Source organism: Lissotriton vulgaris, chromosome 9, assembly GCF_964263255.1.
Source record: "Lissotriton vulgaris chromosome 9, aLisVul1.2, whole genome shotgun sequence".
Taxonomy (NCBI): domain Eukaryota; kingdom Metazoa; phylum Chordata; class Amphibia; order Caudata; family Salamandridae; genus Lissotriton; species Lissotriton vulgaris.
In genome coordinates this window covers 515576145-515603182 of record NC_141697.1, presented here as the reverse complement: position 1 = coordinate 515603182, position 27038 = coordinate 515576145, and the positions used below count along the sequence as shown (strand labels likewise).

At 48.2% G+C, this 27038-nt stretch overlaps 1 protein-coding gene across 2 annotated transcripts in view; it reads left to right on the top strand.

Annotated features, from left to right (window-relative positions):
* The window catches only part of ARMH4 (armadillo like helical domain containing 4), a 732743-nt gene that overhangs the window by 128743 nt on the left and 576962 nt on the right, over positions 1-27038 (top strand). For both annotated transcript variants that reach the window (XM_086937981.1, XM_086937980.1), the window contains exon 2: positions 20061-21295. In XM_086937981.1, the coding sequence (XP_086794107.1) occupies positions 20101-21295 (1195 nt within the window). In that variant the 5' untranslated portion in view covers positions 20061-20100. The remainder of the gene's footprint in view (positions 1-20060; positions 21296-27038) is intronic.

The following is a 27038-nucleotide window of genomic DNA, read 5'->3' as shown; positions in this document are numbered from 1 at the left end:
CAGGGAATCCGGAATCGGATATCCCAACATGTCTTTAATATGTGATAGAATTTCGGTCCAAAAGGGTCGAATGACTGGACAGTCCCACCAGATATGGCGAAAGTCGCCCAGTAAGCCGCAGCCCCTCCAGCAGCGATCTGAGGTCGTTGGGAATATGCGATGGAGTTTTGAGGGGTAGAGATACCAATCAAACATGGTTTTGTAATGGGCATCTCTCAGGTCCGCTGAGTGGTTGTGGTTCTTAATGTCCCACCAGAGAACCTTCCATTTATTCTCAGCTATGTCCCTACCCAGCTGACCTTCCCAATGGTCCATATAGCGGGGACGAGGAGAGACCACTGTGCCAAGCAAAAGCTTATATAAAAAGGAGATCGTTCCCTTCATTGTGGCAGTCCGCAATAGAAAAGCTTTGAACGGTGAAAGTGGTCTCGTAGCCGCTTCTCTCAGACCAGGTGAGGTTGCCCAGTGGATCAGCTGGGCATACCGGTATTGTTCCGTGGGTGGCAGGTCGTAATCCCGCATGCAATTAGAGAAGGTGAGGGGCTCTGTGCCATGGAAAAGATGCGTAAGGGCCCTACAGCCGCCCTCTCTCCAATGTCGAAAAGGTCCCTCCTGTAGCGCCGGCGGGAAAGCCGGATTAAAGTGCAGAGGAGTGAAGGGGGAGGGGAACGACGTCCAGCGTTCGTCCCCCGATACCGTGTCCCACACCTTTAAGACCGTGCCTGTGGGAGTGCTAATGTAAGCATTCCTAGGCCTGTCTGGTTTGGGCTTCCAGGCCAGGTCCCAAATCGACCTCCCAGCCACACTCCTGTCCATGTGCAGCCAGTGTTTTTCAGATTCTTGCTACGACCATTCCACCAAGACCCGCCTTTGCGCGGCCTTATAGTACAGGTGCAGGTCCGGGAGGCCCACTCCTCCCTCCTCCCTCGGGCGCCTCAGAGTCGCATAGGAGAGACGTGCCCGTCCACCCTGCCAGATGAACTTCAGGAGGAGGGTCTTCAGCCTTCGGAAGAAATCCATCTCCATCGGTATGGGGAGGGCTTGGAAAAGGTACAGAAATTTCGGGAGGAGGGCCATCTTGATGGCATGGATCCTGCCCAGCCAAGTAATGTATTTCGGCTTCCACCTGTCCAATTCCCCCCTTACAGCTGCTAACATAGGCGGAAAGTTCGCTGCGAATAGGGAGCCAACAGAAGATGTCAGTCGGACCCCTAAATAAAGCAGAGAGGCCGGCGCCCACGCCAACGGCGTAAGTGTCCGCAGTCGCTCTACCTCGGTCGGCGGGAGCGTCAAGTTGAAGATATAAGATTTATCAAAATTAACTTTGAAACCGGCAACGTCTTTAAAGTTGGACAGTAAGGTTTGAATGTGCGGCAGAGACTGCGCCGGGTCCCCTATTGAGAGGAGCACATCGTCCGCAAAAAGGGAGATCTTATGTTGTTCCCCCGAAAAGGGGAGCCCCTTTATCAGCTCTTGCTCGCGCGGCGCGATGGCCAGAGGCTCAATGCTTAAAGCAAAGAGCAGAGGCGAAAGAGGACATCCCTGCCTCGTACCTCTGGTGTGAGCAAAACCGGCGGAGCGATGTCCATTAACCATCACCCTGGAGCAAGGAGTGTGATAGTTCGCGCGAATCATGGTGATGAAGTGGTGCGAGAAACCAAAGGCCTCCAAGGTGCGAAACATGAAGTTCCAGTCCACCCGATCAAAGGCCTTCTCCGCATCCAACCCCACCAGCACCGCCGGGAGACGAAACCTCGTGGCCTTCTCAATTAGGTGAATCACTCTCCTCAGGTTATCGTGCGTTTGACGCCCCTGACTGATCTGGGTGAATGATGGCCGGCATCAGATCCCGAAGTCTACGCGCAATTATCGCGGAGTATAGCTTGGCATCTATGTTGAGTAGAGCTATCGGGCGGTAGGACGAGCAGTGGGACGGGTCCTTCCCCGGTTTAGGAATTACGGAGATCCTAGACTCGGCCATGGAGCTCGTGGTGCGACCCGTGGTCGCCATTTCGTTGAAGAGGGGCACCAAAAATTTGCAAAGCTCCGTAGCAAAGGATTTGTAGAATAGCAACGTGTAGCCATCCGGACCAGGAGCTTTGTGGAGCTTAAGATCCCTGATAGCCTCCATCACCTCGTCTCTAGAAATAGGGGCCGCTAGGAGCTCATTCCACTCTTTCGATACCCTTGGGATGGGGAGATCAGCCAAAAAGCGATGCTGGGCTGCATGGTCAAGGGATTCCCCCTTGTAAAGCGCCTCATAGAACTGGCCAAAGAGGCGTGCCTTATCAGCATCACCGTGGTGAAGCGTTCCTGAGGGGTCCAGGATGCCACCTATATATTCCCTTTCCCGCCTATCTCGTAGTTGGCGCGCCAGGTGTCTACCTATCTTATTTCCCTGGGAATAGGAGGTGCGTCGAAGTCGGAGCAGGGTAAACTCCGCACGGTTGGCGTAGTGGGCCTTCAACTTACCCCTCACTGCAGTCAATGTCTCAGAGTAAGCCTAGATGGGTTAGCTTTGTGGGCCTGCTCCAAGGCAGCCAGCTCCGTCTCCAGGTCCTCCCGCTCCTTCCGTCTCAACCTATTGAAGTTGGCGTTAAGGTGAAGGCACGTGCCCCTTATGGAGGCCTTACATGCATCCCAGGTGTTAAAGAGGGAGGTATCCAATGCTGGATTGAGAGTCCAAAACTCCCCTATAGCCTTGCGCAATTGCTTGCAGGAGTTGGCATCCCTGACAAGCGCCGGCGGAAAATACCAAGTCTTCACGCCATCCCCCCCGGACGGCCAGCGTAGCCCTAGTACCAGTAAGCTGTGATCCGATATTGACAGGGGAAAAACGCTAGAATCTCGTACATCCCATCAGAGTGCCTGGCTCGCAAAAATATGGTCAAGCCTGGAGTAGGAGTGATGGGCATGGGAGAAGAACGTGTAGTCGCGGGACTGGGGGTGCAGGAATCTCCAGCAATCAACCAAACCAAGTTCACCAATCATTCCCTGCGTCTCAGTGGAAAATACTCCTGCTCCCGCCCTCTGCGCCCGAGAGCTGTCCAAATCCCCATCCCAAACCATATTAAAAGCACCCATTAATAATACAAGGCCATCAGCAAAGTCCCCCGCCCTGTCCAACAGGTCCCGGAGAAAAGCATTCTGCCCCGAGTTGGGGACATACACCACCACAAACGTACACATCACTCCACCGTGCACCCCCTTGACCATAAGCCACCTTCCTTCCTTGTCACTGTTGTCACTGTTGATCCCCAAAGCTTGAAAGTGCAGAGACGCTCGAAAGAGAAGCGCTACCCCTCTATGTTTGGTGGAGGCAGAGGCCCTATAGACCAACGGGAAGTGCCTATGGCGCAGCCGGAGTTCATCTTTACGCGCCAGGTGGGTCTCCTGGAGTCCCACCATATCCAGGTGATGATCAATAAGATATTTCCAAACCTTTTGGCGCTTCTGCGGGGAGTTAAGGCCCTTGACATTCCATGTCCCAATACTAAGCGGCTAAGGGAACTCCAACACCCACCCCAGGCTAGTCAATGCAAGAGCCCTCCCGCCCCCCCACTCCCAAGGGAGCAAAGTCGCTTGGCCCGGCATTCCCCCCACCACCAGGTCCTCACAAAGCCTTGTTTCCCTTTCCAAGTCTGACAATGCAAGATCAGATATAACATCCACCCAGTTGATGACCTCCCCGAAGGCCCCGACAGTCAAGAGCCCCAAAAATTTAGCCACAGTAAGAGAATAGCACACCATACAGTCATACCAGGCGCCACCACCCCCCAACCCACCCAACCCCTTCTCGACAAGACCCCCACCCCACCCCCTGTGTCCCTCCCCACAAACCAAGCCTCAACACAAAAACAAACAGAGATACTTAGCAGTCTCAACGAAGAGTCCCAGATCAGTGCAGCGCACCGTGTAGTTACTGGGAGGGGGACGGGAGACACCATGTGGGACTCCCAAGGCCTCGGTCCGGGGTGTCTTCTCACAAAGTACCTGCATACCCACGGAACCAGAGAACATGAGCCCCTCCGGCGCCCTCGGCCCGGCAGCCTTCAAGTTAGGCCGCCCCGGAGCTCTGCTGCGAAGACGTCAGTGTCTCTGAAATCACGGAGGCCACCGCATCCCCCCTCGCCTGTAAGCTGGTTGCCCGATCGGACCGCCTGCGATCCGATGCTGATCCCACGCTGTGCCAAGAGGAAGACCGATGTCGCCGTCTCAGAGAGGGGCTGCCCACCCTTGAAGCTGGAGACTCATCCTCGATGCCCAGGAGTTCCTTCGCCACCTGCAGCGAACGGATCTGCGCCAGTTTATTCTGCCAGCGGAAAACTATGCGGAATGGATGGCCCCACGAGTAAGAAATGTTATGGTTCCGCAGAAACGCCGTCACTGGCCTAAACTCCCGCCGCTTCTGAAGAGTCGTTGCCGCCAAGTCCTGATAGAGCTGCGGGCGGTGGTCACGGAACTGCAAAGTCAGAGCGTCCCGGGCTTTCCTAAGGATTCTCTCCTTGAGCTGAAAATCATGGACACACACGAGGATATCAGGGGTCGGACCTCCGCCCCTCCGCGGCAGACCAACTCTGTGTACACGATCCACCCGAATCTCCCGCACATCCTCCTCGCCCAGGATCTGAAGGAAGAGGTCCTGCACATAGCCACGTAGATAAGCCGCTTCGCCATCCCATGGTACAGCTCGTATGCGAATGTTATTCCTCCGAGAGCGGTTCTCTAAGTCTTCCGCATGGGATTGCAAGTCCAAGTTCTGTTCAGTGAGCCGCAGCACGTCTTGTTGCAACTGGTGGACGTCGTTCGCCATGCTGAGATCGTGATCCTCTAGTGTGGCTACTCTCTCCCCCACAGCGTCCACGTCCCTCCGCACCTCCCGAAGATCAGACGTCAGTTGCGCTCGGAGGTCTGAGATGTCTTCTTTGATGGACTTGAAGAGGTCAGTCATAAAGGCTTTAGTAACTGGAGCCTCGTCATCCGACCTTTTAGGAGAGGAACTCGGGCCAGGGGAAGCTGGTTGCTGGGTGCTCTTAGATTGGCCATCCTTACCATTCTTCCCCTTGCGCAAAACGGTAGACATTGCGGCCCCCTTCGTCTTCCTGGGAGACACCACGAACGGTGCACTCCCGCCTCCAACAGAATCCCTTCAAGGCCCCAGCCACACACCCTCGGCCTTTGCCCAGGTCACCAGGCGCAACTCCAGATCGTCTCAATGGCGGGGGTAGACCAGGTCCAGTGGAGGCAGCCTTCGCAGCTCCAGCCCCCACTCCAACAGCCAGGGGTGGCGCGGCAGCCCAGTCGCTATGCAGCCCGATAGTCAAAAGGCTAGGGGACCAATCCGCCTCTACGGCCCCCTACGCTGGTGGGTGCCACGCCTAGCCAGATCACAGCCCTCGGGGGTCCACGCGGTCCCACTCAGCAGTCCGATCCTGTTGGCTCCCGCGTTGCAACAGCGGCGTAGCTCCTGCGTTGGAGAAGGGGCGGGGGGGAGGGGAACCCGGCTCGTACTAAATGCCTCCTTTATGGTGTCATTAGTGTCCCCCCTTTGGCCTGCGTCCTTCTGCACGACGCTCTGACCCCCCACAGAGCTGTGGCAGTGGCCGCGCTAACCTGCTGCCCGCACCTTCACTCCTCTGCGACGCTGATCCTCTCCGGGGGCCTAGGCCATCGCGCCGTCTCGTGCCCCAGTATCAGCCACCAGCCAATGTACCAGTCCACCATGCGTCCAAGGGCCCAGCCGAAGGCCGCCGCACTCACTGCTGCCCACCAGTTGTCACACTCTCCTGCGGGGGCCGACTACACTCCCCTGAAACCAGTCCAGATGGTCCAGAGCTCTGCTCAGTCTCGCGGGTCCCGGTAGCAGCGCCGGCCGCTTCCCGTCGCCAGGCCGCAGACCACGGCCTCAATTAGGCGGCCGGCCGCGCCGTGGTTCCGTGCGCTCGCGGATGGTAGGCTCCGCCCCGCCCGGGGATCGGAGAACACAGCGTCGGCCAGGCACCTGCTCGCTGCCGGTCGGTCCTCGTGGCACCCCACCACAGTGCCCAAGCGGATGTGCCAGCCTCTGCTCACCGCACCACCTCAGGGCTTCCTGGCCTGTCTCCGTGCGCTACAGTTCTCAGGGCCACTCCGGGCTCCAGCACCGCTGCCGACTCCGATATCGCAAAGGCAGGCTCCTGCACTGTCGGGGAGCACACCACTGCTGGCCACCGCTTCAGAAGGTTTTTAGAGCGACCAGAAGCCAAAGAAGACTCCCGGGGTCAGCGCTAAACAATGCTTTACAGGGCCTGGCGCCGGAGGGGACTAGAATCACGTCCTACTCCGCCGCCATCTTGGCCACGCCCCTCTTCTCCTTATCTTGATGATGTTTCCTCCAAGCCTCTTCCAGTGCCATGAAGTACCATGACTTTCCGTCTGCTATAACTCAAAGTCTTTCTGGGTACAGCATCATGTTTTTAAGGTCCTCAGCTCACAACACCTTTTTAACTTCATCAAAACAGTGGCCCTGGCGCTCTACCCTCAAGGTGAAGTCCAAAAAGAAACAAATCATCGCATTATTATATGCTAAGTCCCCATGAGAATGGGAAGCTTGCAAGATTGCATCATTACGATCCTAGAAGATCCGGGCTACAATTGTCCGAGGTGGAGCAGATGGTTTAGGCAGTTGTATCAGTGCCCAGTGTCCCCTCTCAACTGCGAAGAAACGGGAGAGGCACTTGGGTTTCAGTTCATTGACTATGAGATCGTCAATAAATAGATCCGTGCTGGGTCCCGCGCCACTTCAGGGACTCTGACGACTATAATTTTGTTCATGCAAGCCTGACCCTTCTGGTCTTCCAGCTGTGCCACTATAATCATATGTTTTTGTCGTAATTGTTGGACTTGCTCACTTGACGTGGACTACAAATTACGGATATGGGTCTCTGCCATTGTGATCTTTTCAGACATCTTGTTCACATCTGATCTCAATAGGTTAACATCTATGGTCACCGTGCCTATTTTGGGTTCAAATGTGCTTTTGAGGTTACATATGGATTCTAATATAACTCCTAGGGAGGGCTCCGCTGCCTCCGGGCGATCCCCATCTGGCTCTGCCACATCAGTCGAGGGTATGGACACCGCATAATTATCCATTTTGTTAGCCTGGACCAGGGGCGCTCCTTTTGGCTTCACCATAGCCGCTGAGTAGGGGTCGCCTCTCTGTGCTACTACTCGTGCCTGTCCCACAGCCTTCATCATCTCGGATCGCTCTTCCCCAGGTCACTCACAGCCGTCTGCCCCAGTATTGCCAGGTCCTCAGACCTCCTCGGTAGTTAATCATACCAGTCGTGGGCCCCACAATCCACCAGGGTCGTCACACCAGGCAGCTAGGGGGGCACAGCGAGCACACCCCTCCCGTGCCAACACCAAAAGCAGGAATAGAGAGGAGCCTTCACAGTGGCACAACACGTCCTGAGTCAACAGTGTTGTGAGGTCCACTAGGGTAAGCTCTCTCTCGCGGCATCGGACTGTTCCCTTGATCTAATAGTGTTCCTAAAAACAGTGCCCCCATTATATTTTCACGTTAGTTCAGGCCTGCTCTCCTCCCCCAGTTAAAAAGTTGGCTGTCAACAAGCCTCCGGAGTCAGTCATGAGAACGGGGGTCTGCAAAGGCCTCTTGGGCAGGGATCGTTGTCACTTGGCCCCCAGGCTGCGCCCAGTGGGGGGATCCCGCTACAGTGCGCCTCGCCTCCTCCCACCTGACGACTCCAAGGAAGGCAGATGGCAGCGCCAGATCACAAACTAGCCACCAGAGGGGGCACCGGCCCTCAATGCCGGCCTCGGGCTCCTTGATCAGGCCAGATGGCCTCCCCCCCCTCCGCCACGACTCACCGCTGCTGTAGGCCTCTCCATCTCCCAGTCAGCGCCAGGGGCAGCTTCAATGTAAGACCTGCCTTCTCCTCACGTCACCTGTTCAGGTCAAAGCGTTGACTCCATCCACTGCGTGGGAAGACGCAATCAATGGAAATGGGATCCTGCGTGGCCTGTCTCCTCACAGTCTGCCACGAGGCTTCCGCCACTGTCCTGGCACTCTGCCTACAGGCCACTCATCCGCCACCTAGGATGGCCACGATCCCTCCTGTTCGGCTGGAAAGCAACCCCTATTAAACAGGCATGCTCATTTTTGCAGTTTGTGGCAGATAATGTGCGGATGGTAGGGGATATTGCAGCGGCCGCTATGGATCTTACTTAATCTGTGGCCATCTTGGCTGGTGCCAAGCCATGTCCCTCCATTCTGTTGCCTTGATAGACTTTAGACTAATACGGTTTTGCAAATGATGTTGTCAGACGTGAAGTTTATTGCATAGGTGTAAATTCATTACCTCTTGTGAAAGCAAAGACCTTTTGAATTTACTCAAATTAAATGCATATTACACTTATTTGTAGGGGCTTTCAGACTAATTCCTTTAATCCATTGGTCTGGTATTGCGTCATTGACATTTATTTCTGCCCACTACGGCATATAGCATGGGGCAATGCTAAATTTGAACTGGTGGTTGCCGGTAGAGTCCACGGGCACTCATTTGTGGGTACCAGCAGTTATATTTCCTCATCAGACATGTAGCAAGAGAAGGAAAAAGACACAATGGGGGAAAGGAGAACGAGAAAGACAGAAAAACCATCACGATGGAGAAAGCAACCTACAAGAGTGAGTTTAGGAGTTAGGGAGTGTCTGGTGGTGGATTAAAGAGGCATGAAGTGGGTTTAAGACCATGCAGCCTTGGTATTTGATGTGCCAACATTTAATAGCACTGGCCGTGGGCTTCTGAGCAAATCTTTGGGCACCAGCACTTACTCTCTTACAAATTGAGCACTGCCAGTGGATCTGCCGACTTCAGCCATTCGTAAGTTTAGTGTGACTGACGGCGATTCTCACTTTCAAAACGAATGCATCCACACACAAAGTAGTACCCTTAAGTGACAAGAACTACTATGGCAATGTGTGCGTTTTGAAACCAAATCTATATTTTTGCTTTCAGTCAATGTGTGTTTTAGTCTGGTAGGGCACAGGAACTTTCGCAACAATAAGGTTTTACAAAAAAACAGGACTAAACAAAAAAAGCATTGACAAAGATGAAAGACTGGTGGGCATCACCAGGCCTGTTGACTTTGCTAGCAATGTTTTTTGGGGAAAGTTTCAAATGCAGCCCGCGTTATCTGGGCATATATATATATATAGGTAATGTATGAACCTTGTGTCTCGAGTAGCAACATTGAGAAAAAAAACAATTAATTCAATCTAATGACGACTGAATTAGATGTTAAACATGTTCTACAAGGCCAAAATTAATTGACGTTATTAATTTTTCTTTTGAATTATGCGTTGATGTTCCCTCTCTTTCCTTCCGCACGTGGCTTCTGTCTATCCCCTTGGCACGAGGCTGTGTTCTCCTCTGGGCACATTAGTGCCCACTGTATCTGGAGGAGCTGCATTGCAGCACCAGGGCTTCACGTAGGGAAGTCGTCCGTCTCCTCTGATACTGCAGTGCCACTCTGTGCCAGTCACCGTGGGAGCCCAGGAGGGCTGCAGTCAGAATCTTCTGCCAGAGGATGGGTCGCCATGGCAACAGTTCCAAACTCTGGTATCTCCTTTATAGAATTAAACGGAGGTCACCCATCTCGGATTGCCATGTGCTCCTTCCCTGTGGGCACTGATCAGGGCCGGCAATGAGATTATTTTATGCAACAGATTCAGAAATGAAGTGGGCCGTAAAAAAATTATTTTCTGTGCAACTTTGGAAAAAGTTCTCCAAGAAAGTGATAGCAAGAAAATTGTAGAATACAGAGCATGCTTAACATTGGATCCATCCCAGGCTTCTTTCTTCCACCACCCTACAGTTCCTGTCTATTTAATACTCTTGCAGGTTCTTTTTTACGAGTGCTATACAGTTATGTCAGTAGTTTGCTTTTTTACAGGTGCTTTCTGACTTTGTCACTATTATGCTATCTTTCTCTTACTTCTTTTTCCCCTTTCCGTCTTTCGCTGTTTTGTTTTTGGTCAAAGTCTGATGCTAAAAAATAAGTCCTGGATGGTCCCCATAATGAGTGACAATGCCCGCAGCCTGCAATCACCTTCACAAACTAGGAACTGATCTACCCGCCATACGCTCACTGTTTTAACCTTGACAAAGGCAGGCAGCATCCTTCTTCCAATTAATCACCAGTCAGTGGTGGAGATGGGTAAACCACAAATCAGATGGCAGGGTCATGCCTCTACCCTTGCAAGTGACCTTTCCAAATCTCACAATGTTAGAATTGAATGGCACTCGCCGCCTGATCATCCCTTCTTTTTCATTCCTGACTACTCCCTCATTGAGTGTCATCACTGCTCTCATTTACTTCGAGGACCAGTGAGCGACACGATTGCAGCATCTTAAAGTCTGTCATTGCATAATATGTGCCTGTGATTGGAGGTGGTGAGCAGCGGTACTTGTTTTTGGTGACCATGACTTAGTTTTCATCATCCGACTTTGACCCTGAACAAGAAATATAAAGGGTGAAAAAAAAAGCACGAAGAAGGAATAGAAAGATCGAGAAACAGTGACCAATGTAGGGGTAAAAAACAACCACCAAGTAGGAGATAAAGAGACAGGATATGTAGGCTGGTGGAAGAAAAAGACATGAGGTGGAATCAAGACTAAGTGGCGTTGGGACTTGACAGATCCAACATTCAGCAGAATTGCTGGTAGTCTCCCATAAAAATCTTTTGGCCGCATGCACTTATTTTCTAAAGAGGTATACACTGGTCATATTTGTCATCAGCAAATGGGCTGCTCTCATTCATCTCCTTCGCCGCCTTAGGCAGTCTGCGAAACACGCCATTTTCAGTGCGCTGGTGTTAGAACAGCCCCATCATAAGATGCATAAAGTGTGGAGCAAATACTGAGAGGGCACTTTTGATTTTTGAAGCTCTATCCCTGTCCTTGCTTAAACTTATAATACATACCTCAAGAAGAGCAACAATTTACCATCCATTGCTAGCTACAACTATCTCCCAATGTATTACGGAGTAAGGGTAATGTAAAACTAGATTCAAGTAACTCACAAAGGTTATGGGTCACCATATGATATACAAAAATATCATCTGACATCAATATTGTTTCCTTAATATAATTTCATAAACATGAACCTGTTTAATGTAGGTTTTGCACTATTAACTCCAATAGGGAGATTTTTAGGTATACAATATTTAGGTCACAATATTTATGTCAGCCAATGTTCCGACAACGATGTGAATAACAGGTCCTTAACATCTAGAATTACCAATATTTCCCAAGAATGTTGATGTTCTTTGTCCTGATCCTTGTTAGAAAACCTTTTTTTTTCTATGAATCATAAGCATAGCAGCTTTCTTTCCTGCTACCCTCAAACATTTTCTCTCCCAGGCTCCGTGTAACCAGCTTAGCCTTATCCTCCACACTTATTACTTCCCTAGATCGATGAGTTGCTTCTGTTTCCGCCTCATCCTTGAAGTTTTCTAGCCTTTTGTTTGAGGCGGCTCTTCCCTGCGAATAAACTTTCCACCTCCTCCAGTTGTCTCCAGTCCAGCTCTTAGTGTCTCACTACTCTGTCATGCAGCTGACCTATATCTTGACCATCACTATGATCTGGCGGCCCAGTTGAGTATGGACCACCAGGTGAAGCAAGGGTTTCTGCTGGTGGAGCCAGCTGAACTTTTGCCATTGGAAACCTTATGGTTCCTCCATGTCTAAATAGGGTGCCGGAACAGTGATTTTGGGGGGCAGGTGAACCTCCAATTTATGGTGTTTCACCCACTCTGCCCGACTCTTGTTGTACCCTTCAGTCATCTGTGCTTTTGACTTTTCACTAGGGTGATGCAGTGCCCCCGGCTGATTAGGTCACTTCCCTTTCATTTAATTCTTAGGATAGTTCAACCCCATTGTCCCTTTCTCATATCCCCTTCATACTGGGGCTTTGGGTGGCAATCAGGTGGCCTCTCAGTAGCAAGAACTCACCAACTATCACTGTGCTCATGTGTTTCACTTTCCCCATGGTCATCCATTTAAGAAGAAGAGTATACGTAGGGTGACTACGGGGTTTAGGATATCAATTCACTACCCTATTCCTATTTTCCCTGTGCCTAGCTACTACCTGTATGCTGATGTTCAATTTTTATCTAATTTGTAGTTTTTCTAAGCGTGACTCCGGCCTATTTCAACATGGAAGTCTTAGTTAAAGTCTGTAGGTGTCCTTTAAGGCTTCCATCATGGGACGTGTAAGTTCTCTTTGAAGAAACCCTTGTGGCATTAAAATTTACTTAAGAGCGATAAAGGAATTCAGTAAGACTTGCATGGCAAAATATTTGACTTTTGAGGTGGGTTTACTTCGTTGTGTCAAAAGGCGGTTGAAAAGTCAGTGTTGGTGAAGTATAGCTCTCCTACTGATGGACTTCCGTAAACTTGTTCATTGGCCACAATGTAGTGCCCTCTACAAACTGGCGCTAAGAGCAGATGGTATTTATGTCCAACCAAGTGGTACACATCAAGGCCTAGATTTACAAAGTTGTCGTGCAAAGCAGAGCAGCAACCAAAGTTGAGAGAGGGAGAGAGCAGAACAGCACCATATCTACCAACATGTTGTGCTATCCTGCTCTCCCCTAGCATCGGCGGACAATCAGGTAGCCTAGAGACTTGCACACAGTTTTGCACAATAGTGCAAAGGTTCTGCTTCTGGGTCTGAACTGGGGTGGTGAAGTAAGGTAAAGAACAATGATGGATTCAACCCAGATCTAATAGTGACTGAGGGTGAGTGAAAAGTTTCGGCGCACCGTCTATCATCTCCTTGTGTTTGCTTTGCTTCATGTCCAGCATAAGTTTTGTATGTACAAAATACTATGCCTAGACAAAGTTTAAACCTTTTCCCACTTTGGATGTGTACTGTGCAATGCAGTACAAATGCAAACTCAGAAAAGTCGGGAGAAATTACAATGTTCTCCTTTTTACATCTGTCTCAAAGAGGTGTATTAATGTGTGCAAAACCTGTATGCTATTGTTAATAGTTAGGGTTTTGCTAATAAGTACATTTGAAGTTGCACGGGGTGCCCATGTACCTCCCATGGAATGTCAGCTAGACATAGAGTAATAAAAAGCAGTGCAATGCTCTGCTTTGCGTTACGTTGAGGCAGCTTTCCGGCAAAAAACACGTTTTGCTCATTAAAGTTAACTCCAAATAAATATTATGCTCTGATTTGCGTCATGTAAAATATTTGTAAATCTACCACTAAGTATGTATTTATTTCAAAGTCTTGCCCTGCTTTTTATCTTCTTCTAAGAGATTTTATGAACTTTGACAAGATGAGAAGTATTAGCATAACTGTTCAGGTTCATACCTGTGGCCATCATGTTACACGTGCATCATGGCTGCATTAGTCCATTAACTTAAGTGATTTTACCTGCTTCCAGTATATATATGAAGAACTCCGTTCCCCACACACTGAGACTTTCCCCAGACACGGGGCAAGAACAGACACGGACCACCAAATTGTCGGATGCTGATTTATTCAGGTGCTGTCGCCATAACGTTTCTGCTCATTCGAGCCTTGATCACATGACGGTATATATATATATATATATATATATATATATATATATATATATATATATATATATATACATATATATATATATATATATATATATATATATATATATATATATATATATATATATATATATATATATATATATATATATATATATATATATATATATTATTGCTCCCTCTTTTCGCCAGGTCGCGCACTCAAGCACGGGTGCCTTGTTGCGAGGGGCGAACCTCGCTCATATCTCAGCTCCTTTTTCTCCGTATTCCCCAAAGAAAACAAGCACTCGCGGGAGGAGGATCAATCGGTTTTATTACTGACCCTCTGAGCACCAGAGCTGAGATATATATATATATATATATATATATATATCCTGCTAGCGGTTGCCAGTAGGTAGTTATAGTTAGGACCTCGTTTCTATTCAAAAAGCATTTTTTCTTTTCCCAATAACTTTGGCGCCAGTTGACGAATCTTCGCAAAAGTTTTAAAACTTATGGCCGGCTCCGGTCCGCTCCTATCTTAAAAGTTTCGGGGTGATTCGGCAAGCGGGGCCTTGAAAAAAGGGGTCCCAAAACGTGTTTAATTCCTGTAGGAAACTTCTTCTTTTTTTTTTTTACATTTCTTTTTATTAAATTAAAAGACACAGAAAAAACAGAGACATCAGGGGACACAGTTCACAATAATATCGGACATTAACAGACATTATATACCATCAAAATATTGTACGGATATAACATTGAATGGATCAAGAGGACATGTGCTCTACAATTTCCTTGATCCCTGTCGGGTGGTACAGTTATCCCCTCTATAGTGATTCCAGGACCCCCAGATCTTACACCACTTTCCTGGGCAGCCCCTGGTGGAATACACTGCCCTTTCCCTGAACATACACCAGTCCAAATCCTCCCTCCACTTTTCCACCCCAGGCGGCTGGCGAGCCCCCCATAGTTGCGCTATATTGCGCTTCGCAATCATGAATGCCAGTGTCGCCCATCGCTTCTTGTACGAATTAAGATCGGTTGGTGCCCATATATTCAGAATTCACCTGCGGGCTTCCAACTGCATATCCGTACCTAGGACTGTGCGCAACGTGCCATGGACCTTACCCCAATACTCCTGCACTCTTGTACAATGCCACAGGATATGCATAAAAGTCCCCAGTTCCCCACACCCCTTCCTGCATTTCCCGGTGTCTGAGCGGCCCATATGGATCAATTGGGGACCCGTGACGTACGATCTATGTAGGATCTTTAGTTGCACCAGTCGGAGCCGCATTGGAATTGCCACAAACTTCTGGGATGACACCGCCTCTTGCCAATCCTCATCATCAAGCTCCAGCCCATCGTCCTGCCAGCAACGTCTTAGATCTGCCAGCGGGTTTTCCATATTATTAACAAGCTTCTTATATATCAAGGAGATAGCCATCTCAGGGAGATGGCCGTCTAACACTCTGTCTTCAAGGGGAGAGGCCTCAGGCAGTGCCGTGCCCCCAGGGACGTGAGTAAGCAGTGCATGCCGTACCTGCAAATAACGGAAATATTCACTGTCACTCAGGTGATATTGTAGCTTAAGAGAAGCAAACGGGATTATTGCGCCTTCCCCTCAGATGTCCCGCACATGCGTAATTCCAATGAGGTCTGGCCTGTCAAAGCCTTTTTCGACTTCCACAAGTTACCCAACTTCTATGAGCTCCACAATGGAGTGGCGAGTGTAAACCTCCCTTCGCATTTAAGGTGCCCATTAGCCGCATGTCATACCTGAACGACATACGCCGTAGGCCCCGTGAGGGGGAATCTGTGGGGTTTAGCATAAAGTGCCCTAGTGTAGTCACCTCCTGGCATTAACCAGCGGTCCATGGCGTGGCCAGGGTCATTCAAGGCGCCATATATCCCATGGTTTACTGCCGCCAGCTGTGAGGCCCAGTTGTATTTCCTGAGGTCTGGCAAGCCTATGCCCAAGTCATACCAGGGAAGGGTACATTTACAAAGCGCAATGCGGGTATTCCATCCCAGAGTAACTGCCTTTGAAGGGATTCTACCTCCCTGAAATAAGTCGCTGGAACGGGGTCCATAGCATTCTACAGTGTATACAAGAACCGGGGCAAAGCCAAAATTTTAAAGAGCATCGCCCTCCCTAGAAGGGAGATTGGGAGCGCCTTCCATCGCGCCACATCATTTGTGAATCGAATGAGCGGGTGAGTCAGGTTCAGGACATAACAGAGTTTAGGGTCTAAGGTGATATAGATCCCAAGATACTTGAAACCCTCCGTGGCGACCTCTATCCGGCAAGCGCTGAATATAGCCAGCACATCCAAGAAACAGCTCAGGGACCGCTTCGGGTTGGTGAGGTAAAGAAGTATATCGTCCGCATAGAGTGAAATTTTATCCTCAGACTCCTAGGACCAACTCATCCCACGTATTGAAAGGTCCTGTCGGACCCATGCCGCCAATGGCTCCAAGGCCAACGCGAATAAAAGTGGAGAGAGGGGGCATCTACTACTACATCCGAAACTGCTGAACGGAATTACACCAAATTTGGCAAAAAGGTAGCCCTTGGTTCAGAAAGAGACATTTTTTTAAATGGTGTAAATCCGTTCAGTAGTTGCTGAGAAAATAAAAGAATAAAAGTTTTGATATTTAGAGGCACGGTCGCTCCACGCACCCTGCAGATCGCAAGCTTTATAGAAACACCCTGACCCCTTAGGCCTGCTCAGGGGGTCCCACAAGGACCCCCAGGGCCCAAAAAAGCATTTTAAAAAAAACGAAGCGCAGGCTCCCTCGCTTCGTTGTCTTGAAGCCCCTGGGTGGGCCAGGTCTCGGGGGCAGTAAAAAAAAGTGTGTGGGGGCCCAATCCCCCCCACACTGACCCGGGGACCGCCACCTCCCCTGGGCAAGATAATTGAGTTGCGGGGGCAGGCAGCCCCCCCTGCAGCCCCGGGGACCGCCACCCCTCAGGCTTCCTTTTTAATCTGAGGGGGGCATCCAAGGCCCCCCCAAGCCCCAGCGACCGCCACCCCAGGGGCTTTTAAAAAATATTTGCGGAGGGCCACATGGCCCCCCACACACCCAGGTACAGCCACCTCCCCGGGGGACTAATGTTTAAATTAGTGGGTCCGTTACAGACCCTCGAGCCCCGGGGATCACCACCTTCCGGAGCTTTGCCATTGGTGGGAGGGGGGCCGCGTGGCCCCTCTCCAAGAGCCCGTGATGGCCCTGCTGACTGCCACCCCCCAGGGCCGGCTCTATCAGTGTTCCACGGTGCCCAGTCACGGGACACAGCTGTTTGCAATGACAGGGCGGGAGCCATGCGGCTCCCGCCCTGTCATAGCAAACTGTGTTTTGGATTTTGGAAGAGAGAGCAGGAAACCTGCTCTCTCTTCCAAAATTCAAACGAGATTGCTCTTCCACACAGGGAGCTGCATGTTAGCAGCTCCCTGTGTGGAAAAGCAATGCCGGCTCCCGCAGAAGGCAGGGACCGCGGGGCCATTGGGGCTCCCACCACGGTCCCCAAAGAAGTGGCCAGACCCTAGAGGATGGGGTTCCTGGGGCCATAAATGGCCTGAGGAGGGGGGCAACACAGCCCCCCTCCAATTTAATCAATAAAAAGTTGGGCCATGCCCTAGGAGATGGGCTCCCCGGGGCCCGGAACTGGCCACAGGAGAGGGGCCATGCAGCCCCCTTTATATATATATATATATATAAATATATATATATATATATATATATATATATATATATATATATATATATATATATATATATATATATATATATATATATATATATATATATATATATATATATATATATATATATTAGCAGCCCGTCCCGACCTTGTCCGGGAGCAATCAGGCTTCCCCGACCCCCGCCTGCCCCGACATTGTCCAGCATTTCGGGCCCCCGCCTGCCCCGACCCCCGACATTGTCCCCCGGAGCCTTAAAAAGGCGACATTTGATAGTCACAGCAGTGCACTATAATGTAAAACCGTCTCACTGTATTGCAGCTATTACTCCAGCCTTTGCCTGGAAATTACTATTTCCATGTGTTTAGAGTGGGGATAAATCGAACCAGATTTCCTGGCTTTCCTTTGGGCTGCTTGCTTTCCCCGTCCCCACCCGCCCCGTCCCCCACCTGCCCCGACCCCCGCCTGCACCGACATTGTCTCCCGGAGACTTAAAAAGGCGACTTATGATAGTCACAGCAGTGAGCTTCAGGCTGTTTGCTTTCCCCATCCACATGAAATGTACCACGAAAAGAGGGCACATTTAAACACGGCTCCGAGGTTGACGGATCACTTTCGCCTGTGGCGTCTCTTTGAGCGGGGTTTACCCTTGACAGAGCTCGGCGTGCCGAGATTCCAGCATGGTAACATAATGCCCGCGTGTCAACCTAAACCCTTAAAGCTGAAACGGTGAAACGCTGGCGCTCTGCAGTTCAACTTCCTGAGCTGTGATTGAGGTAAAACTAATGAGCGTGATCATGGTAGTTTGGAGCCTTACATCACCCCGTCCCACCGCTGCCTTACCTCAGCCGCCGCTCCTCAGTCCACCGCTCCTCGTCGCTCGTCACCACCCCTCCCCCGTGCCATGTCAGCCTCTCCTGGACGCCGCTCCTCCCCGTGCTCCTGACGTCAGCATGCAGGTCGCGGCCGGCGCTACTTCGAGGGGACTACTTTTTTTATAATGAAATTTTTTTAAATATAACGTATTTTTTAACTTTATATAGCCTATGTCCATCTGAACACCCTGAGGATTCCAACGATGTATCGGGTGTGTAGATTGGAGCTGTGGTTCCCGAGTTTACCCGCCTCAAAGCCTCAAAGTTCTTCCTTTATAATAGTAGTATAGATATATTTTAATGGGGTCCCCAGGCCCCAAAAAATGTAAAAAGAACGGGGGCCACACATCCCGCCATTCCACAAAAATAATTTTTAAAAACTCAGGATTGTGCCGAGGCCCCGCCCCCTCCCAGCAACACTCTGCAAATGTGCCCTGTGGCATGTTTTAAATTGGGGAATTAATTCCCCTTCAATATTGGGGGTCACTGGGGGCCAACTAGCCCACCAGGTACCTCCAGTAAGTGCCACAGGGCGGCGTTGCAGACGGGTGGTCCAGGCCACGCCTCTTTTTACACCTCCCTGCATTGCAGCTCTGTGGCGCTTACTGGAGGTACCTGGTGGGCTAGTTGGACTCCAGGGACTCTCAGGATTCAAGGGGACTTAATCCCCCAACTTAAAACGTGCCACGGGGCGCGTTTGCATAGAGGTGAAGGAAGGGGGCGGTGCCTGAGGTGACATATGTGCAAACACGACCTTTGGGGCATTTTCAGTTAGGGAATTCATTCCCCTTTAATCCTGAGGGTCCCTGGGGGACAACTAGCCGACCAGGTACCTCCAGTAAGCGCCACAGGGCTGCGTTGCAGAAAGGTGGTCCAGGCCACGTCTCTTTTTACACCTTTCTGCAACGCAGCTCTGTGGCGCTTACTGGAGGTACCTGGTGGGCTAGTTGGACCCCAGGGTCCCTCAGAATTCAAGGGGACTTTATCTCCCAACTTAAAACTCACCACAGGGCGCGTTTGCACAGTGGTAAAGTGAGGGGGCGGGCCTGAGGTGACATGTATCCACCTGCCCTATTATGTACTAGGGCCTTACAGAGGAGGTCATGCTAATCACAGGTGTACCCTAACGCATAGTGTTCCCCAGTGTATGTAGGTGTTTTCACTGTATTCTAAGTGTCTTTTAGCATTGCACTGGCTCTAGACCTGGTTAGTCAGAGTCAGTTACCACCAGAACCCATCTGAAAAAGTTGTGGGCATAGGATGATTTTGCAACAAGGCCTCTTTCTGCTCCTCTGTTGATTCTTTCTGCACATGTCTGGCTTCTTCCAGCAATTTTCTTTGTCTTTGTGGACTTCTGTTGGTTCTTTCTGCATTTCTTTTTCTTCTTTTTGTGCATTTTTTCTTCTTTCTTCACATGTCCTACCTCTATAGGCATAGTTAGAAACTAGTATTTAAAAAATCTTAGAAATTCACTTAAAAATCCATAGTTATAGTTAGAAATTAGCATTAACAAAAACTCTTAAAAAAAGATAAACAAGATAAAAGAAATAAATAATGTTTTTAAAGTTTATGAATTTCAGTATATCATTATCACTATGCTCATACACATGGGTTTCAACCACCCCACGCACCTCACCAGTATAGTCTAATAGTTCTCATATCAGGAGTTGGACCTGCATTCCACTGTTGTGTAGAGGACTGTGTTAGACAAAAGTGCAGGTATTTGCCATGTCAAAAAATAGCATTAATGATGATTGATTACTAGAATATATGAAAATGTTACATACTATAGGCTGTACTATTTCAAGGCATAAACGTATAGGCTGTCTATAGGTTCCTTTATGCTGTCTCTTCATTTGTATTATTGGCTGTAACTAACCAGTTTAATTGTTTTCCCCAGGTTAAAGTGTCTACATATACCAGCAAGGCTACCTTCTGACATGAAGACACTCAGTGGATTCCAAGTTTGTTTGGCTTTCAGCAGCATCTTGCTCAGCTCTCTGGGCGTTAGATGCGTTGCCATTCAAAAAAGGGACACAAATGATTCAGTTGACATCCTGCAAAATGTTCAAAGCCTGCTCTCAACAACCTCTCAGGGGGCAAACTCTGAGGATAAACAAGGTGTATTAACTGTGCCATCTGGGACATCCCTGACCAATACATTCACACCTGATGGAACAACACAGGCCTACACCAAACCTCTTGATCCTGACACTTTGATAGGTGATCAAAGTACCAGTACTAGGAGTACAACTTTGCCTCTGACCTCTGTGGCACAAGAGGTCTTCCTTCCCAGCCTAAAACAAAACAAATCACAAGAAAATGGATTGTTAACCACAACCATCACAACCTCCTCACCTTTACAGGCTGACATAGAAGTCGACGTGCCCAGCGTTGCAGTTAGCAAGACCACTCTAGAAACCCCCACTACAATTGTATCTGACGTTTCGAAGGCTCTAGATGAGGATTTCCCCACAAAGGGAACTGATGAAAAAAATAATGGTAATGGCAATACCTTCGAACACCCACCACTGTCTCAGTTCAACACCGAAGAAATGCTGACCACCAACCCGAGAACTAGCATTGTTCAAACTGGGAGTGACTATTCAACAGCACCTCTGCTTTTTGCTGACCACAGTGAGACTGCTGAACATGGTGTCATTGTATCCAGCATTGTGGATGCAGTGCAGCTGACAACTGTTACCAACATGCGCACCGACATTTCCACTGAGGTGGAGGATGTACAAAGGAGTGAAAAAGTGCAACCTCTCTCTGTGTCACCTGCCTTGGAATTCAGTGAAGACTGGGATGATACAAAGCCATCACCTTCAAGCCAAGGCAAAGTTACAGATCAGGATGCCATAATGTCTGTGCCAGCAGTGTCTCCTGAAATTGTGAGTACTGACCCTGCCCCTGGAAACTTGGATCTCACTTTCACAAATAGGACAGAGACAAGTACAGAGAACATAGAGAAGATTTACACTGGAACAGAAGAAAGCACCTTGCCGGCCACTGGGGAGGGAGAAGCACCACCAGAGGTTGCAGAAGTTGATTTTGGGCCAACTGTCAGCAGCACGGATACACTTGAGAAAATCATCCTTTCCACTCCATATCCCAGCAGCATTGGCCATACAAGTAAGTGGGTGAATGACTTTGAGGTAACACAGCAACAATGTCACTAGTCCAGTGCATTGACTCCACTTTCAATGCCTAAAACACAAGGAATGTAGTGTTTGAAGTATGTGTTGTTGTATATGACATGATGTGCACTCTACTGCCTTCTAGTGTTAAGTTCAGAGTACTCCAAAATGTTTTTCTTCAAAGTCTGTTTGGCCACTGAGTGTGTTGCACATTTTTTTTAATGAATGAATGGAAGACTGTATTGCTCTCGTTACTTAAAACAGTTGCAATATACTCACATTAAAGCAAATTGTAAAATAATTACATAAAATAAACTGTGTTGGTCCTGGCTCTAAAAATAAACATCAGTTTTGAGGCCAATCTAAAATAGGTTAAAAAGAGAGGTGGGTGAACCACTTAATGCCCGAGCCAGGATCGAGTCAGATGCTCGAGCCAAAACAAGCAGAGCTCTCACGGGAGGCCTTGTGATTTAGAGGCTAACAATGCTGACCATGTAACATGAGCAACTAAGTGAGAATCCTGGTCTCTGCCCCGTAACCTGTGAATCCTGGAAATCTCCCTGTGTCATGAAAATGTGTAAAATAGTCTGCGTTTGTTGTGAAGTGCTTTTATGTCCGTATGTCTGTGGGCAAGCTCTGTGCTATGTGCAACTGTAAAAAAAATAGATTCTGCCTGTCACCGTGAACGTTGATTTATCAAAATGTCTGGGGTAGCTGAAGTGACATCACATGCCATGTAACCCCGCCTGATATCACAGGAAGTGACATCACACAAACGTTCATCTGGTAACATCAGAGGGAGTGACATTACCTGCTCTTTGACCCACCCCGATAATGTCACAAGAAGTGACAGCGCTAGGCATTTGACCCTATGACATCACAGGAAGTGACATCACATGTCCTTTGAACCCCATGAAATCAAAGGAAGTGACATTGCATCACTTTTGGCTTGGTGCTATCACAGGAAGTAATGCATCTAACTTTTGGTTACTTACATCACACAGAGAGGCTGGAAAATCTATAGATTCAAAAGAAGTACTCTATAAACAGACATACTTCAAATCCTATCGAAAATTAAGCTACATACATTGTTTTATTTTTTATTTTTAGTCCTCATTACACCATGGCTACTGCACTCTGGGCTGATTGTAAACACCCTCGATGCGTCTGTGGTCCAAGCAGTTTCAGACTCGTACCTTCCATGGCACAGGTGTGGCGCAGCGGCCAGAGCGACTGACCCTGGAATCTGGGGACCACTGTTCGATCCCCGGCACCGGCGGCAGGTCAGCCCAGCACCATGTGACTCTGGGCAATAGCTGGCTTGATCTTCCAGTGAATCCCCAGCGCAGGGATGCCTCCTAGTAACTATTTGTGCTTTACAAATACTGGATTTACTGGTCTATGAGAAAGGGGAGGGGCAGAGAACCCCCCACCACCTGATCCATGACTTGATGTAATCATTGAACCAAATATCGATGTTCATGACCAACCTGTAGGCTTATCCTCAAGCCCTAACATGACCACTTCAGAAAATCCTCCCAAATTTCTGCGGACCGTCGTAGGTTACACTTAGTATCTAATTTACATGTCCATTTAACCACACCTAACCAGGCTGTTGGGTTCGGGGGGTGGCGGTCCAACCAACGTTCTTCTGCAAATTAACAAGGGCAATACGTACTCATCGCCATGTATGGCGCTAAGGTTTGGGGTTTTTCGAATTGTAAGGCTATACAGTGTGAGGAAAATTGATTCTGCTGAAAAACTATGTCTGTTTCCATTTCTGCCTCACACTATATTTATCACAGAGATCTTCGTCTTCCATATCTAGCTGATCGTATTAGGGCTTGCTGAAGAGGGTTAAGGGAGCCACCCCACGCAGGTTGGGGGAGGCTACATAGGGAACTATTAGCAATTTTGTGTCGCGATACACAGTATTACCGACCAAGACCCTCGAGACGAGAAAATCACACCGAGATATGGAAAAGTACTGATGTGGTTCAAATGCTGAGAGCCAATCGACATGTTTAGCATAGAAATAGCCTTCGGTACACAAGACATAATATGAGACTTTGTAAAGTTTGTCTGCAGATCGAGGGAGGCCATGAAAATCCACAAAAGCATGCACTAGATGACCCAGTGCCCTCAGGTGTGTGCCAGGAGCACTGCGTCATTGGCATATAGCAATGCCGGTAGTGGCTTCCCTTAAATTTTTGGTACATCTTGTGTTTACTGCACTAAAAACGGATAAAGCTCATTAATATAAAGAATAAATAAAATGGGAGCCAATATGCCCCTTGTCTTTATCCCGGATGTATGCCTACATCTCCAGATGTCTCACCCTGCATACTGATATGGACTGTTGCCCTCATATCATTATGTAATATGCCAAACAATGGACTATGACAATATCCTAGCCACGATCTATAAGCAAAGACCTCAATTTTGTACGATTTACTTAGCTGAAGGCTGATGAGAGTCCATAAATGCTAAATAAAGAGATTTGATTAGCAACCGTATACTTTCCTAAAACCTGGTTAAGATTGATACACTGCTCATTACTTCCTACTCTGTGCTTGAACCCCCTACTGACAAGGGTTTATCACAGACTCATCATGAACCCATTCTCTAATCCTGTTATAGATTGTTCTCCCCAAATTATTAACGGTGGTACCAATTAAGGAAATAGGATGAAGCAGTTTGGAACTAATTTATCGCCTTTCTTAAAAATGGGTACAATAGTTGATGTGCTCCATGATACAGAAAGTGGAGAATATAAAAGATTATTGAAAAAATTCATAAGGAGTGGCGCCCAAAAAAGAATATTACTTTTCAACAAGTCAATGGGGACACCATCAGGCCCTGGCAGCTTTCCTCCAACACTTTGATAAATAGCTTCTTTCACTTCCATCAAGGTTACCTGATACTGTTTAACAAGGCAAAGGTTTATGGCAAAAGTTATAGACTCTGGAGGTGGAGCATATATTTTGCTGAAGTGGTCCTCCCATAATTTGCTAGAGATGTGACATGAGATGGTGCTAAGTGGACTATATGTGTGCTTCAGCTGTGATATAATTATCCAAAAGAATCTGCTGTTATTCAACACTGACGCCTGTACTAAATTCTCTCATTGATTCATAATTACCTCCTGACATCTTTTGGAGGTGATTTCTTTATATTGCTTACGCATTTGCAGCACTAGGGCTGGATCTCCAGACATAAAGGCCAAAGCAGCCCTCAGTGCTCTATTTGCCATTGAGCCCTCAGTGTTAAGCCATCTAGGAGAATTCTGCAGAGGTCGTTTAGGCTTTAATAGAGCCGTTCTGACTCTGTCACATAATGTGATATACGCATTCACCACTAAGCCATCATTGGCCTCTAAAGTTAGACACTGTTCCACCACCCTCTGATTTGCTTTAATGATAGTCTTTTAAAAAAATATTTTTACAGGGTCCCATATTCTCCATCCCAACCTCAAATTATCGTTTGAGTATTGTAGATTACAGGCTTCAATGCCCACTCTAAGCCTATCCTTCAAACAAACAAATAATGAAATCTTGATAGGGTTATTGTTGCTTAAGGTGGAAGGGACTACTGAACCATGAGCAAGTAAATTCTCCAAGCTGCGAGTAACAAAAATATATTCAAGTATGGAGGAACTACCTCTACCACGAAAAGTAGAGATTACTACTCAGCCCAACAGCCTCTAAAATATTGACCAAGTCAAGCAGACTAAGAAATGAAGCTAACTCCTCACCTCATCGATTACTATTCGCAATCAAATCAGTAGGAGTCAACATACCACATGTTACATTAAACCTAGTGAGACGAACATTAAAATCCCCCGCCAAGCAAAGAGATGCGGTATGCCCTGATTGTTCCAAATCATCTAGTATTTTAGAAATAAAATTAAATAGTGGGGGAAACTTCGTATTTGGGAGCCCAATAAAATCATTATTGTAAAAATTCACAATATGCATGCTCACACCAATGATTAACATTAGTGATCGAAAATTACTATCAGCAGTCTCCAATAATCTAACATGTCTCTCTAGGGCAAACCCATTTTTGCCAATCCTCCTGACGTGTGCCCACATTGTGATGGAGTGGCTGGTACACTCGAAAGCCATCCACTAGGGAGGGTAATATATCCCAAGTTTCCTGAAACAGGATAAAATCACAACTCCTAAGAAAGTTTAACCACTCAGATACATCAAGCTTTACCTGTAGGCCGGCCAATTTCCAGCTTAGTATTTGAAGGAGGGGCTTCCATTCGTCCATGGCAGGAATTACTGATTTAGTTACAGAGATATGTGCTACAGAATCAACTTTGATTGTGCCACAGGAAAGAGGTACTGGAACCCCAAACTGTTGACCTGTCTGGAGTCCCGCTGATACAAGGGTAACTAGCACACCAGGTTATTTTCCTTCCATTAACTCCTCTGACATAAAAGTAACAGGATAGGACAAATCACCAACACTGGAAAGTCAGTACGCGTCTGATAGGTCACAGAAACCACAATCTATAGTTTTAGTCAGTCACTCTAGAGTCTTAACACCCATGCAGCAGGCATGAGTCAGACTTGACCCTAAGGCCGTGCCGCATCAGCACAGCTGTTACTGCTGTGCTGAGGCTGGTCAATAATTTTTGCCTGGGCTGTCCTCATTGGTAGTGATTTTGTGCTATCAGATTGACGGCCCTGGGACCGGGTTTGCAGTCCTAAACACAGTGGTACACATAAAGCACCAGGCAACACGTCCTCAGCTAGAGTAGAGTGCAGCAGGTGTGCGCTTGCACTTACACACGTGTGCTTCTTGCACTTACACACGTGCTGCTAGCTGCAGAATGTGTAATTAGTCATTGTCCAATCATGTCCAGCCAGGCTGTACGTGCCTTTTGCTTCACACTTTGTGCTCATTCACTCAGATACCTGGCTCAGACCCGCAGCAGATACATACAATGTATCAAACCAAGGACTGTGCCGGCCGGCCCGGGGTCACAATAGCAACAAGTGAGATGAGTTCTTTCCCCCACCAAGGCCTAGCCTGCAGGCCATCATGAGGTCTCTGCAGGCAGAGCTTACGGACAGCAGCGCAATCAAGCGCTACTCACACTGCGGCTGATTTTATGCCACCAGAACTCTTGCCAAGGATGACAAACAGCCATGAGTCACAAGCCAGGAGGCAGGGATCGCAACAGGTGGCTTAGGGGGTCGCAGTTGTGACCCCTGTTGACCCCCTACTCGATGTCCATGCCTGTCACCCACGTTCTAATCTCTCCTTTAGGAATTAAGGAGAAAACATTAACTTTTGATGTCAGCTAGAGACACCCATCTGGTGGTTAAACTGAAGATTCTGGCCTCCGCCTCCCTGCTTGACTAAACTGTGCGATCCTAGGCAAATACGTTGTCACCGAGCCTCTGATTCGTTTATTATCATATATTAGAGCATCTTTAAATACATAATTTGAGGATGTTCGCTCTACGAAAAATTATTTTGTCCTTGATGTAATAAACTGTAATGTTGCTATGTGTTTATGAAACTAGGTCGCAGATAGGGTACACATGACACCTGACTTACCTCTTAGTTCACTAATAGCATTGTTGTTACGATGTGGGTGGGCATGAATGCTTATAAGTATCTATTTATAAACTATTACTTTGATTAAATACTTCTCAATGCAGAGATCCTATCCGATATACCAAGGTGAAACGCATTTGTGTGAAAAATAAATATGCTGT